General features: G+C 34.6%; 2 protein-coding genes and 1 long non-coding RNA gene across 4 annotated transcripts; 1 reads left to right on the forward strand and 2 right to left on the reverse strand.

The window, feature by feature from the left end:
- Positions 1-325: 325 nt before the first annotated feature.
- On the reverse strand, positions 326-5,730 carry LOC123907861 (threonine--tRNA ligase, chloroplastic/mitochondrial 2). Of its 2 annotated transcripts, none has more exons than XM_045958278.1 (8): positions 5,286-5,730; positions 4,341-4,487; positions 4,054-4,201; positions 2,723-2,976; positions 2,157-2,534; positions 1,546-1,854; positions 881-1,081; positions 326-791 (listed from the first exon to the last, which is right to left on the reverse strand). In XM_045958278.1, exons 1-8 carry the CDS (start codon positions 5,547-5,549, stop codon positions 531-533), a joined length of 1,962 nt encoding a protein of 653 aa, XP_045814234.1. In that variant the 5' UTR covers positions 5,550-5,730; the 3' UTR covers positions 326-530. The 2 variants fall into 2 exon arrangements, with proteins under 2 accessions (XP_045814234.1, XP_045814235.1); XM_045958279.1 differs by having other exon boundaries at positions 4,341-4,495; positions 5,286-5,421.
- Positions 5,731-7,681: 1,951 nt separating this feature from the next.
- LOC123910250 (N-acetyltransferase 9-like protein) lies at positions 7,682-15,874 on the reverse strand. The gene is made up of 4 exons (XM_045961339.1): positions 15,405-15,874; positions 9,491-9,623; positions 8,958-8,996; positions 7,682-8,418 (listed from the first exon to the last, which is right to left on the reverse strand). The coding sequence occupies exons 1-4, from the start codon at positions 15,755-15,757 to the stop codon at positions 8,338-8,340; spliced, it is 606 nt and encodes a 201-aa protein (XP_045817295.1). The 5' UTR covers positions 15,758-15,874; the 3' UTR covers positions 7,682-8,337.
- A 676-nt stretch (positions 15,875-16,550) lies between these two features.
- On the forward strand, positions 16,551-17,687 carry LOC123910255. The gene is made up of 3 exons (XR_006810172.1): positions 16,551-16,760; positions 16,889-16,924; positions 17,310-17,687. It is a non-coding gene; the product is annotated as an uncharacterized LOC123910255 (long non-coding RNA).
- Positions 17,688-18,170: the final 483 nt, after the last annotated feature.

Raw genomic sequence — 18,170 nt, forward strand, 5'->3', positions numbered from 1 at the left:
ACAAATTTAAAGTTATTCCTTTTGAAGGCAACACAAATTTAAACTTACCCCTTCGCATAGTTAAAAACTTAAAATACAGGACATCTCACATAGGCTACCATTACATATTCACTTTTGGGATGTCTCTCTTGTTTTCTGTTGTTGTAATAATGGTCACCGACACAACTCGATCAACATCATCTAACGTCGATTTGAAAAAGACATACGAAACAATAAATAGTTACGTAAAACCAGATGCATTGATTCGATTGCACGTATACATACAAAAATTAAAAGGAATTTCAACAAATGTGGCATATTATAAAATAAAAAAAATATATCAAACTATAACAAAAAAGAAGCTTTGGTATAAATTAAAATAATCATGCTTCTACTGTGAATCCATCCCGCTATGTTCTTCGAGGAACAGTACTTAACTGAACTTGAAGCAGCCATCACCACTGGAAGAACAGAGACATTAGACACAACTATTTAATAATTATTGTTTAATACAACATATAATGTTTCAACTATATGACCCTTAATGAGTATCATAGTGATGCTGTGTTTTCTATAGCCAACTTTATTCTGCTAATAAAAACATCAACTGGCATGGTTCCAAGTTCCCCACCGAACCTAGATCTAACCGTAACAGTTTGTGTTTCAATTTCCTTTGCGCCGACAACGGCCATCAACGGTATTTTCTGTTTTTCTGCATTTCTTATAAGCTTTGGCAGGCGCTCTCCGTGACAAATCTCAGCTCGGATGCCATATTTTTTCAGTTTGTTGGTCACATCCTTGCAGTATTCAAGCTGTTTGCAAATGTATAAATATTTCCCGTTAATTCACCGTCCATTATACAAAACAAATCTGCAAATAATTCGAAGTAGTCAAATGTTACCTGGGCATCAGTAACAGGTAAAATTCGAGCTTGTACTGGAGAAAGCCATAATGGGAAATCACCGGCATAATGCTCTATAAGAACGCCAAAGAATCTTTCCAAGGATCCAAGCACTGCTCTATGGATCATTATTGGTCTCTTTTTTTCAGAATTTGCGTCAACATATGTGATGTCAAAACGCTGAGGTAAATTAAAATCAACCTGTTTAAGTTGAAAAAGGAATTAAGTCAAGCAAATAGTGAATTTCTTCGAGAAGGCCTTTTCTGCATTTAAAACACCTTATTATAGCCCTCATGACTCACACAAGATCCTTTGGGCTTGAAACATGAAGATGAAAAGGCCCATTGTACCTTGTTATGAAATCAGATAGGGAAGCAAGAGCTTTTGATCCCGTCTGACTAAACAGCTAATTTTGATAACTCGCCTTCAAGGTTATCAAAACAGTCTTATTTGAAAAAACAAAATGTTATTTATATGGGTTGAAAATAGCCTATCTTATATGGGTTTTGCAAACTAGTTTCAATACCAAACAGGACATTAATACTTCATATGAGCTTACTATAAGCTCTTTCAAACATCAGATCAGATATCCTTAAATCAAGTGCTACCGGCTAGAGGAAAATTAAAGCTCAAATATTTCAAAGAATTCTGAAGTTAGGAATTACCTGTATGGTTGAACACTGCCACTTCCTCCCTAGAGCATCCTCAATCTTGACATCTATCTTTGGCCCATAAAAGGCACCTCCCCCGTCATCAATTTGATAGGCCCAACCTTTGTCATCCAAAGCTTCTTTTAAAGCAGCGGTAGCTTTTTCCCATATATCATCTTCTCCCACAGATTTTTCAGGTTGTGTAGATAAATTTATTTCATATTTATCAAAACCAAATTGCGATAACGTTTCTTCAGTAAGATCCAGAACACCCCTGATCTCGTCTTTAATCTGGTCTTCTAAACAAAATATGTGTGCATCATCCTGTACAAAAAGATATCAAAGTTAAACAAAATGCAGCAACTTCGAGAAGGCTATGCAATATTACACAGTAAGGCAGGCCATGGATTTAAAAATAAAATGAGTAATGTGATCAACAATCGTCGGCTCGGCTCCATGACAGTCATGTGTGTATGCAACCTTTTACTAGTCTAGGCAAGCTCACCAACTATTATGTGATAGTCATGAAAAACATACAGAATAACTTCAACATAACTGAATCAACCTTTTCAGTTTTCATTATAATCTGTGGTTCACAAGATAATGAGCTAAGTATAACAGCAAACCTGTGTGAAGCCTCTAACGCGGAAAAGGCCGTGTAAACTTCCAGACAGTTCATATCTATAAACAGTACCCAATTCTGCTACCCTAATAGGAAATTCACGATAGGAATGAAGCTTCCTTTTGTATACCAAAATATGATAAGGACAATTCATTGGTCGAAGTTGATAAAGCTCGTCTTCAATGCTCATCTGGTCATACATATTCTCCTTGTAGAAGTCCAAATGACCACTGATCTTCCAAAGATCAGCTTTTGCCACATGTGGTGTATACAATAGATCATAACCACGTTCTATGTGAACTTTTTTCCAAAAATCCTCAATTATGTGTCTCACAATAGCACCCTTTGGGTGCCAGAAAACTAAACCCCCACCAGCATCCTCCTGCATAAATTAAATAGACGTTCAAAACATTACATGCAAGACGTTGCCTTGAATCAACAGCTATGTACTAATGTACCCACAAAATTAGGATTATAAAAAGAAATACTATCTTATCTGATTCATAAATACAATCAAAATAGAAAGCGCGTCAACTTGTAGAACAATATAGACAACACTTTTAATTGTACCTGTATAGAAAACAAATCAAGATCTTGCCCTAGGCGCCTATGATCCCGACGTTTAGCTTCTTCTTTGAAGTGAAGATAAGCTTTCAACTGCTCCTCATTCTCCCATGCAGTACCATATATCCTTTGCAGCATTGGTTTCTTTTCATCTCCTCTCCAGTAAGCACCGGCAATAGACTCAAGTTCAACTGCATTTCTATTAATATTTCCAGTAGATTCAACATGAGGTCCAGCACATAGGTCCCACCATTCCTCACCTTCAAGGAAAAAGGGACATAAGGTGAGGTAAAAAACAGATGAAACATCTCAGGCGATAACTTTTTTTTTCAATGCAATAGGAGACCTGAAAAACACTCTTTCTGAGCACATCTTTTCCTCTTCATAGTTATTCTACTTTACACTTCCATCTTCACAGATCCAATATCAGACACGCTATATTGTCCATTTTCATTCTGCTGAAGCATGTTAATTGATCAAGTTAAAGATGAAAAAGAAGTTCCGTGCTCTAAATACTTGGGCTTACTGGCCATATAGTTCAGAGACAACCAAAAGATATAACTCCCAAACTAGTTTGAAGGTGATCAAGCAAACCTCATATCATCATCACTGACTTTAGAAATATGGTAACAAGAAACATATTCTTGCCATATTAAAGCAAGGATAAGAAGCAAAATGCAGTGGAATGGATAAAAAAAAGAGAATCAAAGAGTTATCCTATGGCTCAAACTACTTGTGAACTTGTAGGGATGATGATGAGATTGGCTTCGGAGTACTTAGGTCTACGCACATTTTGTTGTAAATAGACTGAGGAATATTCTCACTTTATCCAAGAGCAACCCCGGCAAGGACTTAATGGAACCAGTTAACAATTATCTTTTGATTAAGGTATTTTGTTAGAGAAAGTTAGAATATATCAGTAACTAGCTGCACATGATAACATATGCACCTATTCTTGACAGAGAATTTTAAAATAGAATATTTGTGAGTTGGACTTGTATTAGCTTTACTACACTCTCATAATGACTGAAATAGATAAACACAACAATAGATCCTAACAACCATAAAGTTAGTAGATTCATGCAAAACCATTATCTCCCTAGACCAGATATATATATATATATATATATATATATATATATATATATATATATATATATATATATATATATATATATATATATATATATATATATATATATATGGAGCATAACAATCACGAACTTGAGTTTGCAATCACACATTTCTTTTTCTATCTATAGCATTCACCATCTAACTTTTAAACTTCAACATGCAGGAATTAAATAAGTGAAAACTGAAAAGAGCCAGAAGGTTACCAATATGATAAATTGTGATGGGCTCTTCCTTAATGCCTTCCAAAATCTCCATCTTGTATGGTTCATTCAAAGCCGATATTCTTCTATGAGCTTCATCTCTTGAAACTTCTTCTCTTACAAGGGGAAAATTTTTGCTAATAATTCGGTCCTACAGACAAGATGGGAAATAAATAGATACATAACTGTGTACCCTGGCTGAATATGTAGCATAATGCAGAGTTGACGAAGCACACAAACACGTACATAAGTTACAGATATAAAGATTCAAATGAATTGTCTCTGCTTACCATCTCTTTCTTGATTCTCTTCAAATCTTTATCTGTCAAAGGTTCCATATCAAAGTCGTAATAAAACCCATTTTCTATCCAAGGCCCGATTGTAACTTTTGCTTGAGGGTAAAGCTTTTGAACGGCCATTGCCATCACATGCGCACACTGCAAACCTGCAACTTATTAGTGAAACTAAAGATATAAAACCATTCATTTACTAGTACACTTAGGTAAAGCAACACCCCTAAAAAAAACCAGGAGTACAATTCAGTATTGTATATTTTTTATCAAGAGTATTTAAATACTAAAATCACCCGTGCTAATTGGTATGTTCTTTTAATAATTAAAAACAGGGGCATGATAGAAATTCCTAATTCTAATAGTTGACGAAAAAGCCTCATGGTACGTCTGCTAGTCCCTTTGATTCTAGATTAAGCTTATGTTTGGTTCCACTTTAGAGCAACCAGAATCGATTCTGGAAGTATAAAATTGAATTTGCCATGTTTGGCTGCTCTCGGGTAGAAGTGATTTTACCTCTAGAATTGATTCTAATTTGAAACTGGGATTTGTAACTTTTGAGTAAAATGTGATTTTTACCCTGAAATCTATTATTCAACTCACTTTTATTCAATGTAACCAAACAAACCACTTTACACTCAACTAATTTTTAACTAAAATCAATTCATTTAAAATTGATTTTTGTCACTACGAAACCAAACGTGACGCTAAGATTTTGAGAATTTGGAGAAATTGATCAATGAGTACCATTAACGCCCTTATATAAAGCTCTTAGAGGGATAACTAACTGACCATCTAATTAACAAACTAATGAAAACTCTAACTAACCATCATTATTATTCTTAACACATGCACTAATTGAAATTGATTTACATGAATAGAAACATATAGAAATAACAAAGGAAAAAGCGCAATGTAATGTGGCAATTGAAAATAGTATAGTACCGTGTGGCGGATTCTGAGAAGAGTGTGAGATGAATCGTTAGTAGGGAGAACAATTTTGTTTTGTTGGTCGGAATCGGAAACCTCGACGGATTGGGAGGGACGTGTGGCAACGGCGAGAGTGGTGAATTTTCTGTGGAAGAAGGTTGGAATTGGAGTAGGAAAACGGAGGGAACGAAAAGGTGTGTGAAATTTAAGGAAAGAAGGAATAGAAGATGATGAAAGTGTTGTTGTAGCCATGGGAATGGTGAAGAGTGTAGAAGCCATTTTGGGTGAGAAAGAGAAAGAGGAAGAGGAAGAGGAAGACTTAACTTGTGGAACTTAGAAGTACACCACCACCCTCATCCCAAACCTGTATTGTATTGTATCCACATGATGATATGATAGTGTATGTTTCATTCTCTGTGTTTTGGACATGTGTGAACAATAAAAATGAAAAAATAATCATTTCTCACAATTATTTGTCTTTTTCTTATTATTATTATTTCTATAAAACATCACAAATCAAGCTTCTTCTATAAAATTAAGTGATTATTTGTTACTCTCTGTCTCAAAATATTAATACATTTGGCAAAAATAAATTCTTAAATATAAGTTCTTTTTTAAATTTATATATATACTCACTCCATCCCAAAATATAACTATACAAGCAAAAACAAAATGGTAGACAAAAGTAAATATATTTGTTCAAATTTTGAACCACATACATCATCTTTGCTTATATTTTAAGACGAAGTGGTATGTATTGATTTTCCAAATAAACCTCTTAACTAGTATTACTAAGGCCCAGTTTGATAAGGCCCGATTTTAAGCTTATAGTTTATATGTTCATATGAGTGTATGACCATAAAATATCTATTTATTAAAGGTTTTTTAAAAAGAGCTTAAAGCTTATTTTACAAGTTTATAGTTTATTTTTCAAATAGTATTGGTCTGTTTGGATTAACTTATTTTTGAGTTTGTGTAAAACAGCTTATGCAAAGAAATAATTTTTTATGTATTATTATAAGTGTGTCAAGGTAGTTTATGATAAAATAGCTTATAACATAGTTGGGATGTCTTCTTTTCTCTTTGATGTCATTATGCTCTTAGTTCACCTAAAAAATGATAAAATAGCTTATAAAAATACAATTTTTATAAGTGAAAATTTATAAAATAGCATAAAACCTAATTTATATTACATAAATTGTTTGTATAAACTCAAAAATAACAAACGGGCAAGTAGCTTATAAGCTTATAACTTATCATTTTTTTTCTAATTTTACCCCTAAAATCTTACATTTAAAAAATTAAATATTAATTAAACATATATTTTTTATGTCATTTGATAGTTATAAAACTAGTTCAATAAAATACAAGAGTAATACAGAAGTTGCCACGTGATAGAATGCTAGGAGACAAAAGCAAGAAGAGGACCTCTTTGATGCCGTCTTGACTTCCTTGAAGACACTCTTCTTAGTACCATTTGTAAATCAGATTGGCAGGACAAGGCCAGGCTTCTCTGAAAATCTAATAGTTAGGCTTTGGGTCTTCTTCACTTTTGGATCTTTGAACAACCAAACAAATGATTGACACCATACTTTAATCCAAAATCATAACATATTAGTTTATCAATCCTCTCGTTTATTGTTCAATCTCAACTCTTCCAACCAATGTGAGACTTTGTACTCACATTCTTTTTGAACTGCAAAATAAAATAAAAAGGTGAATTGAAGTACAAATAGTACTCGATCCAACAAGTCTAGAAAAGTACAAGGGGGTACTCTAACCACCCAAAGACAAGAAAAAAGAGCAATGACTAGAATGGAAGCACTAACGAAGTATACAATCGGATTTACTATCCACTCATACAAAAGGCAAGAATTCCCAGGTTTCTTTGCCAAGAGCCATCTCCAAGATAGTCGTTGAACCTCATCTATCACTCATCAATAGTTGTGATCTTTGAAAAGAAGATTACTTCATTCCTATCCTTCCACATCATCCAAATTGTCGCATGCCAAATAAGAAGCAATCATTTCGTAGCCTTTTTACCTCTCTTCCACTCTAAGCAATCGTTTCGTAGCCTTTTTACAATAGCAAAATAAATGTTCCTCCGTTTCTCTAAAGAGATCACAACTAACACAATTTGCAAAGTCTTCTTCATGGATAATTTTCCTCTTGTAAAGATTCCACCGAGTTGGCACCCTTTGAAGAAGGAGCTTCCAAGAGAAAACCATTACTTTTGAGGGGCATAACTTCCCATATATGAGACCCAAAACAAAGATTTTATTAATAGGCAAATTTGATGGCGTCTCCATAACCGCATTGAACTCACTATATACTTTTTACTCACATTGATATCTCAATAGGATATGCACCTTGAACAACATGTGATACTGAAATTAAATCATTAAACCCCCTTTATGTACCAAAAAAATTAAATCATTAAATTAAGTGATTATTTAGTACCCTTCAGTATAGATTTTCTCGTGTGACATTATCCTCACCATTCAATCTTCTCTCGATGACTTTGATAGCATGCATAGAAGTAAACAAGTGTTTAAGATTTCACCATAGATATTTCTTGCTACAGATAATCTGATTTCCTAACAACTAACATCATCACGTCTCTTGTAAGAGGAGCTTCGTGTGAACTGAACTGATCTCAACAAGGATAAAATGGACATGGGAAAGGAGCATTACAAATATCAATGTAGTATCACTATTAATTTCAAATTCTTATAATTAAAAAACAAGTAATAGTTATAGTTAGATAAATTATGTCAGAATCTTCTGTTGGCAAGGGATGTCTGTTGTGAAATGTCCGATTTTGATCAACAGCAGAGATGCGTGCAACTACATGCAATCACACTGCACCCAATCCAAACCTTAACAACCTTGTGACTACATGTGAAATGTCCGATGTTGATCAACAGCTGAGATGCGTGTAACAACATGCAATCATACTGCACCTAATCCAAATTCATTGGTAAGACAACGGGAGTCGCACATCATGAACAACAAACACTTACAAAAGAGATTATTCTACTTCTAATAGTAAATAATAATGTGTTGCTTATGTGTGTTTGATCACAGAACCCATCAAACAAAGCATCTCCTCACTCTTGGGTTCTGTTATTTGTAACTCCAAAGTCACCTGTCAAAAAAATTGGAGCAAAGCATTAATGGACATGTCCACAGAAGAGAAAGAAGAATTCCCCAAATGTTGGCTCAAAAACATGATAAATAACATTAGTATAAAACCTTCTCAACTCATTTTTAGAAAACTTAGAAAGTTAGAACTTGAAAGATAAAACATTTATGATGTTCTGAATAATGGTTAAAACATATTAGTAAACATCAGAAATATTTTGGACAGAACAATGCTTTCAGCAGTATGTGAAATCGGCTGGGCTTGAAGTACAGTGCTTATATTGTCAGAGTACATAAGATGAACTTAAAATGTTTGAATATTACTTCTGTAATAATCACTTAGCTTGTAACTGTTGCTGAATATAAGTACAAAGCACATGTACTTTTTAGCCAAAATAATCGAGACTGGGATTTCATTTCAGAAAAGGGCAGTTATATTCCTTAGCTAAAATTACCATAACAACTTGCTTTTACTTCCAAACTAAAAGAGAACAAACTACAAGTTAGGGTATCAACTGAAAATGTGAAATTAAATATGCTCACCTCTTTGAAAATGTTGCTATGTGAAGTTTGCACAAATCCCTACATCAAATCCACAAGCTAAGTCAACAGTAGAGAATTTAACAAGTAGAAACCACTTGAAGCAAGAGAGAGAGATGAATCTTAATACTATAGTATATAAAATCAATCATGTAAAAGTCGTGGCTCTAAAAGAAAATAACAAAATGTTTCATAAAATAAAAAAGGGGAGTATAGTGAATAGTGTATAAACACTGCAACGTTATTGATTAATTCAATGATTTTATACCAGAGCCCTTGAAATGAAGGAGAGAGAGAGGAGATATATAAGAGGAACACTGTGCTGGTAATTTTGACACAGACTTAGAGTCGACACAATGCATATGCCCCATGAACATGAACTGCATGCAAATATGCAATACTGAACATTTTGTCCACCAAATACACAACATTGTTTGACAACAACTCACAACAAGTCAAATGCACAGTTGTAAGACACTTCATGCCTTCAATATGAACGAAAAGATAGAGATTAGAGAAGCAGCAGGCAGACATACCAATTTTTTGAACAAGTTGATGGACTCTACATTTGATTCTCCAATTTTAACCTGAAAGGTTTTGATCCCCAACTTCTCAATAGCAAAGGCCATCATTATCAGAACAGATTCCTTTCCAAGTCCTTTGCCACGGCTATGCTAACAAAAGAACAAAGTGATCAAAAGTGAGATCGAGCAGATTTAATACTTGCAGTCAAGGACCAAATCAACAAAAAAACATAAGGCGGTAAGATGGAGACCCATCTGGAAAAGGCCTTCATATCTATAGAACGTGTGTAATTAAGTGGTTTCAAATTTAGAACATATGGAAGATGGTACAGTACAAAACTAACAAACAATACAAACTTTCAAAAACTTCCATGGTCTTAACTCTGAAGACTAGAATGCTTTACAAACTTGGCTCATGACAGGGCAAATGATTGAATAAAAGTGTCATTGAAAATTACTATAGAAGCACCTAATTGCCCCAGTTACAAAGTATATATAAGCAAGAATATAAGAGTAGAGCTTACTATATATTGAGAACAAATATGAATTTTTAGCATTTCTTGTCACAGGAAATACCATAGTAAAAAATAAATATTTACAGTTTATAATTTGTTTTTACTATCAAGTTTTCATTTTAGTCCTTCCTCATACCAATTTTGCTATATTAGCTCTGTGTGAGCAAAGGAAATCATACCAGAAATTATTCTCTCTCTTGTTCTAGAATTCTCTAAATTGTTCTTATCTATTCCTTGCACCGAAGTTCATTCTTTCCCTTGAATTTCCTGCTTGAAGTAGAGGATTATCTCGGATTTATTCCCTGAAGATCCAAATCGGTCTCAATTGGTATCAGAGCTGTCAGCAACAAATCTTTTTATCAAACACTACAACAAGGAGCCCATCTATGTTACCTAAGTGTGGACCTCATACAAATATCTAATCTTTTGGGTCTTAGTTTGCAGAGTGATGTCACAATTCCTGCTGAAATTGAACAATTACTGCACCTTTATGCTGACTTATTTGAGAACCCACAGGGACTGCCACCTCCTAGGCCAGGTTTTGATCATAAATTGCCACTGAAGGAAGGTACTACTCCTTTCAACATTAGACCTTACAGATATTCATCAATTCAGAAGGACATACTTGATGGTTTAGTTGAGGAAATGTTAGAAAAAGGTTGGATACAACACAGTAATAGTCCATTTGCATCACCAGTCGTTTTGGAGGCTATATGTGGATTACAGAAGATTGAATCAAGCAACAATTAAAGATAAATTCCCAATTCCTTTGATTGAGGATCTTATGGATGAACTAGGAGGATATGTTATTTACTCAAAACTTGACTTACAATCCGTCTATCATCAAATGAGGATGGCAGAGGGTGATGAATACAAAACTGCCTATAAGACTCATGCCGGACATTTTGAGTATCTAGTAATGCCTTTCGGCCTCACTAATGCCCCTGCTTCATTTCAGGCTCTCATGAACAGGTTATTCCAATCCTATTTGAGAAAATTTGTTATTATATTCTTTGATGACATTCTAGTTTATAGTTCATCATTAACGGATCATGTTACTCATTTGTCTAAGGTGTTTCAAGTCCTTAGAGACAATCGGTTATTCCTTAGAAGAGAAAAATATTCATCTGCTACACCTAGAGTTGAATACTTAGGTCATTTTATCGCAAAAGAAGGAATTTCAACTGACCCTAATAAGGTACAGGTTGTATCTTTTTGGCCTTTTCCTTCTTCAATTAAGCAATTAAGGGGATTTCTAGGATTGGCTGGATATTATAGACGGCTTGTGAAGGATTTCGGCAAAATAGCCAAACCTTTAACTGATATGTTAAAAAAAGATGTTTTTCATTGGTCCACTGAAGCTACTCAGACCTTTACAGAACTGAACCATGCTCTCACTTCAGCTCCTGATTTAGCTCTCCCTAATTTTAACCAACCATTTATCCTAGAGACTGATGCATCAGGTAAGGGTATAGGAGCTGTTCTCATGCAAAATAAGCATCCCATAGCTTATATTAGCAAAGCACTTGGCCCAAAACAGCAAGCTATGTCCATATATGAAAGAGAGTTACTTGCTATTGTGTATGCTACTCAAAAGTGGAGCACATACCTAGCTTACACTTGCAGACATTTCATTATCAAAACAGATCAGAAAAGTATCAAATTTATGCTGGAACAGAGTTTAAACACACCTTTTCAACAAGTTTGGATGGCCAAACTTATGGGCTATGATTTTGAGATCCATTATAAAGAAGGGGTCAACAATAATGCTGCAGATGCATTATCTAGAAAGACAAGAGCAGAATTGTTACCTTTGTTATTGAATAATGCTCAAGAAGATTTATTAGAGAGAATTAAAGAATATTGGTCTAATGATGTGGTATTGCAAAATTCCATTCAAGAATTGCAGGCAGATGCAAAATCTCACCCTAAGTTTACTTGGTGCAGGGGTGAATTGCAAAGGAAAGGGAAGTTGGTTATTGGTGCTGATCCAAAACTTAAACAAGTCATCCTTAATTGGTTACATGATTCTCCTTCTGGGGGTCATTCAGGAAGGGATGTAACTGCTGCAAGAGTTAAGTCACTTTTCTTTTGGAAGGGCATGAATAAAGATATCCAACACTATGTCAGAAATTGTGATGTGTATCAAAGGTGCAAACCTGACTTGTCTGCTTCGCCTGGATTACTTCAGCCACTTCCTATCCCTAACCTTGTATGGGATGCCATCAGTATGGATTTTATAGAAGATTTACCCACTTCTTCAAAAAAGCAAGTTATTTTTGTGGTTGTGGATAGATTGAGCAAATATGCTCACTTCATGGCCTTAGCCCACCCCTATACAGCTCTTGATGTAGCACAGCGGTTCCTTGATAATGTTTTCAAGCTCCATGGTATGCCTAGCACTATTGCTAGTGATAGGGATCCTATATTTCTAAGCAAGGTATGGAATGAGTTGTTTTAATTACAAGGTGTTGCTTTAAATAAATCCACGGCTTACCATCCTCAATCCGATGGGCAAACTGAGGTTGTAAACAAGTGCCTTGAGACTTATTTACGATGTATGTGTGCTGATAAGCCTTCTTCTTGGAGCCAATGGTTATCACTTGCTGAGTGGTGGTATAACACCAACTATCATACATCCATCCATAGCACTCCATTTGAAGTTGTATATGGTCAACCTCCTCATATTCATCTGCCTTACTTACCAGGGGAAGCTACTGCAGCTGCTGTGGACAGATCTTTAAGTGCTACAGATGCAGCAATTCAAATGCTCAAGTTTCATTTGTTAAGAGCTCAGAATAGAATGACTCAACAGGCCAATAAGCATCGAAGTGACAGAAATGTTTCAATTGGAGATATGGTGTATCTAAAACTGCAGCCCTATAGACAAACCACTGTAAGAAAATCTCAATTTCACAAACTGGTGCCTAAGTTTTATGGTCCTTTCAAGATACTTGATCGCATAGGTCAAGTTGCATTTACCCCCTGATGCTGAAATACATAATGTATTTCATGTTTCTCAATTGAAACTATGCCTCAACCCTCAGACTGCTACTGCTCACCCTCTACCCAATGATCCTGTGAACACTTCATTTATCAAGGAACCTGAGGCTATATTAGAGAGAAAAATGGTGAAGAGAGGTAATTCAGCTGCAACCAAGGTGTTAGTACAGTGGAAAGGGGAACCTCCTACTCAAGCTACTTGGGAATTCTACTATGATTTGCTCAAAAAATTTCCAAATTTTCACTTTGACACTTGAGGACAAGTGTGTGGTTAAGGGAGGGGTATTGTCACAGGAAATACCATAGTAAAAATAAATATTTACAGTTTATAATTTGTTTTTACTATTAAGTTTTCATTTTAGTCCTTCCTCGTGTGAGGACACGTTTGTTTACAAGTTTGTTTTGAATTGATGAGCTGGCCATGTAGTGCACTCATGTAAGTAACCAATTTTGCTATATTAGCTCTGTTGTGAGCAAAGGAAGTCATACCAGAAATTATTCCACAATTATTCTCTCTCTTGTTCTAGAATTCTCTAAATTGTTCTTATCTATTCCTTGCACCGAAGTTCATTCTTTCACTTGAATTTCCTGCTTGAAGTAGAGGATTATCTCGGATTTATTCCTTGAAGATCCAAATCGGTCTCATTTCTTCAGATGTTTTAGAGATTAAAATTTACAAACAGAACACAAGGTTCACATAAACAGAGATAAGTAAACTAAATGACATACTCAACTTGATTAAGTGGGTGTCCTGGGCTAAACTAAATGGCAATCGGAAGTGACCAATCGAACATAGGAAGCATACTTAAAGGTGTTTTGTGAATGGATATCCGAAGAGTTGGATTAAGTGGGTGTCCTGGGCTGAATTGTGGTTTAATTCTTCTTTCAATGTGTCAATTGGTATCAGTCCTTTTAAGGCGATGTATGGTAGGTAGGGAGGCACCAACTGTGATTAAATATGCTAAAGATGGGTCTAGAGTTCATGAAGTGGATCAGTTGTTGTGGGAAGGGGATACCATCTTGGACGAACTAAAGGAATAGTTGGGAAAAGCCCATAATAGCATGAAACAATGGGCAGATAAGAAGAGAAGAGACATTGAGTTTCAGGTTAGGAGATAAGGTATATTTGATGGCTCAGCCATACCGGTTCAAGTCACTAGCAAGGAGGCCAAATGAAAAGCTCCCAGGTTCTATGGTCCCTTTGAAGTGTTAGAAAAAATAGGGCAGACTGCATATAGATTGCTTGTGGGCAGTAATGTGATGAGTCAACCATTACCTTAGACACTGAATGATGAATGGGAATTACAGGTCCAGCCGAAGGAGGTACAAGGAGTGAGGCAACTGTTAAATGGGACTGAGGAGGTACGCATTGTGTGGGAAGGTTTACCAGATTCTGATAAGACTTGGGAAGAAGCTGCTGTCATTAATCAAGTATTTCTTGAATTCAACCTTGAGGACAAGGTCAAACTGGTGGGAGAGAGTTTTGATAGGCCCTTGACATATGTGTATAAGAGAAAGGGCAGAAAGGGAAATAGGGAGGAAGGAGAAAGTGCATGTGGGAAACAGTTAGGAAGGATGGAAGGGAAGCATAACGAGGCTGTAGTGGAATTTGGAGGAGAAATAACTGATTGCTTAGGTGGAAGGCAAGGAGTGAAGGATGAGATTGAGGAAATCAATAGGCACATGGGGCAGGAGGGAATAAAGGAAAACCTCATGAGTGATGTGAACCATTCTGGTATGGTGATGGAATTTGGGGCTGACTAGTGAGAGACACTCTTGCTATCAGTAGGGATATTCTCTTGTGAGAATATTAGTATCTTATCTTGTAAGGAGTTACGCTCCATCCATCATATTACTATTCCTTATTGTAAGAAGATAGGCTTCCTTATTACTATACATATAATCAAATACAGTCGACTGTTACTTATTATATACCTGTTACTACTCTTAGTACTGCTGCACTCTATTACTATAGAAGCGCCTAAATGCACCAGTTACAAAGTATACGTACGCAAGAATATTTATATACAAGAGTAAAGCTTACTATATATTGAGAACAAATATGAATTTTTAGCATTTCTTCAGCTGTTTTAGAGATTAAAATTTACAAACAGAACACAAGGTTCATATAAACAGAGATGAGTAAACTAAATGACATACAGTATGTCAAGTAGAGTATGTGACATACTCTACTTGATTTAATAAGGCTTATATTAAAGTAATTTTCATCTATATTCTCCTTAATTTAAAAACAAGAACAAAAACAAACTAAACCCTCCCCTTACAAACCACTCGCAAACAATGCCTAAGACACTTCCAAACACCTAAATCCTCAATCAATTATTATGATGGAAATACATGAACAACTAAGCAACTAAGTCTAACATAAATTTCAAAGTAGGTGGTACCTTGATTGTTCAGCTATCATAATTTCAACCTCTGCAATTCTCGGATTATTGATATCATTCATGAAAATATTTACATCACCAACCATAGCTTCAACATGTGGTTGCGCATGAGAGAAAGTTCCAACAATCAAATCCTTATCCAAGACAATGAATGTCTCCTTGTTAAGATCACGTGACCAGGAAAGTTGCATCTGATACTCTTGCTCGAGGGAAAGAGGTTCGGAAGCAGTGGCTTGAAGAAGAGAAGGTTCTTGCATCCATTGATGATATTTGGGAACGTGAGGTTCCATGTAAGGGACCAATATAACCTTATTTCCTTCTAAACTTACACTCCCTTTCTTGCTCGCCGCCATCTTACTCCCGCCGCCACAATCAGAAGCACAATATTTTGTTTTCGAGTGAATTTACGCTACCTTATTATTGGGGAAAAGGTCTTTTTTTTTTTTTTGTGTTGTTTTAATCAAAATCTACTATCAACTACTAATCAAAGACAATAATATACTACCAAAAATACTGTATTGTCCCTCTCACCCTTAATTTTTTTGTTTTTGTTGTTGCTTTGCGTTTTGAATTATTGGGGGTACTTTTGTCATATTTGGCATAAAAGTCTATCCTTCCTCCTCACATTAAAATTACCACTCTACCGAAAATGTCCTTTTGCAAATTTTAAGCCTTCTCACCCCACAAAATTGAAGATCCTCATCACCGAAATGTTGGAAAGTAAATTCAAATATCAAGGGTGTTTTTGGTATTGCATAATAGATTTGCACACTGCACCAAGATCAGTTCGATGGGACAAAATGTAGCCTGAAGTAGTATTATATTGGCTTTTAGCAATCACAAGTTCAATCACAAGTACACTTTCTTCTTTTCTTCCTTGTGAGGAAACTCAACTTTGAGTTTGAGTTGTTGAGGTTTGCTTTTCATCAACTTTTTCCTTTGTCTTTCTTCATCCTTTTGCTTCGATTTTAAAAACTTTATCCACTTATGTTCATGTTGTTGCGTGTAGAATTTATGATGCAAGGCAAACATCAAAAGGTTTTTGTTTTCTATTATCCACTCATGTCTTTCTCCATTCTATTTTACACTTTATTCACTGATTAACTCACCTTCTGATTTTTTTTTATTTTTTTAGAAGCAAGCAATATCCATGGAGACTGAGAAGACTAAGGTCCTTTCAATATTGATAAATGTTCTTTTTCGTTTTTCTTATATAATTATTGATTTTTCAAAATGTGATATTTATCTACAAACTATGAAGTTGGTTTTTTGCCAAGTTATTGTTTATTAACCTACAAGATTGCATTTTTTAAATTGTAGAAGCAAGCAACACTGATGGAAACTGAGAAGACTAGGGTAAGTATTTGTTAGATTTATGTGCTTGAACACCGATACATGTTTCTTTAGCGTTTTTGTTATGTAATTCTTCATTTGTCAACTTATTATGTTTAATAACCTGCGAAATATACTTTTTTTGGTCGTAGAAACAAGCAACACCGATGGAAACTGAGAAGACTAAGGTAAGTATTTGTCAACTGATACATGTATTTTTTAGCTTATTTTATATTGTTCTTCATTTGTCAACTGATGATCTTTGTCTACGAACTATCAAGTTTTTATTTTGCAAAGTTATTGTTTATTAACCTACAAAATTTCATTTTTATTTTGGCCTCTAAGAAAACAACACCCATCGAAACTCATAAGACAAAGGTAACTATTTATTAGATTTAACTTTGGTTGTTTAAAATTTTTCTTATTTTCTTATATTTATTCGATTTCCAACTAACACAAACATCGGTTGATCAACCTAAATTTATAAGTACCTCTAATATTTTCAAATTTAATTTAAATTATTTAGAAGTAATTTGTGATTTATATTATGACATTTATGTATTTATGTTTTAGAGAGTTGGAGAAGATTTAGGTACTTTCTTGCAGACATCCTATTTCGAGGATTTAGTGCTTTGTGGAGATAATGGAGAAAAATTCGATATCAATATTTTGAATGTTGATAATGTTATGCGCATGAAACTCTGATATAATTGGGACCATGTCTGCAAAGAACTAAATTTCAAAGCTGGAACTACAATTCGCTTTAAGTTTGAGACCAAAAGTGGAAACGAAATCAGCTTCAGATGCCATCTTTTGAAATTAGATTAGTTTTCATTAAATGTATGACATTTTTAATATGTTTGTCTATGTTATGTTTTTGTATTTCCCTTAGCTTTGGTGTCTAATTCTGGTACAAACATCATTTCATTGGTATCCTATTTTGGTTTTCTTCCTTGGATAATTCTTCTTGATAACAAAAAATTTATTATGCCGACCATCATCAGTACAGATTTTCAATTCGTCAAATGAATATAATCTTATGAATTGGCTGAATGGTTTTTGTAACTCCTGCAAAATAAATTTCATGTTAGATATATTAATAAAATTGATTATCAAAATAAAATAATCCATAAAAATTAAAAATATTACTCAACTAATGTGGTTTTTGTAACCATTTCTTCTGTTAACAATAGATCAAACCATATTGTTGATCTTGGAATAGTGCTCCTACTATAGAATGGTCGTAATAGATTTGAAGATTCAATAACAAACTTTGAAATAATACCGAAGAACGAATTACCATAGTATGCAAATATAATATCAACATTGTTATCTAATCCACGTGAATTAGATAATGCATTCCAACCACCAATTATTAGAGGATGATCGAAGTTTTTATTATAGTGCAACAAATTAAAAGAACCTCTGTTATCA

This window comes from Trifolium pratense, linkage group LG2, assembly GCF_020283565.1.
Source record: "Trifolium pratense cultivar HEN17-A07 linkage group LG2, ARS_RC_1.1, whole genome shotgun sequence".
Lineage (NCBI taxonomy): Eukaryota > Viridiplantae > Streptophyta > Magnoliopsida > Fabales > Fabaceae > Trifolium > Trifolium pratense.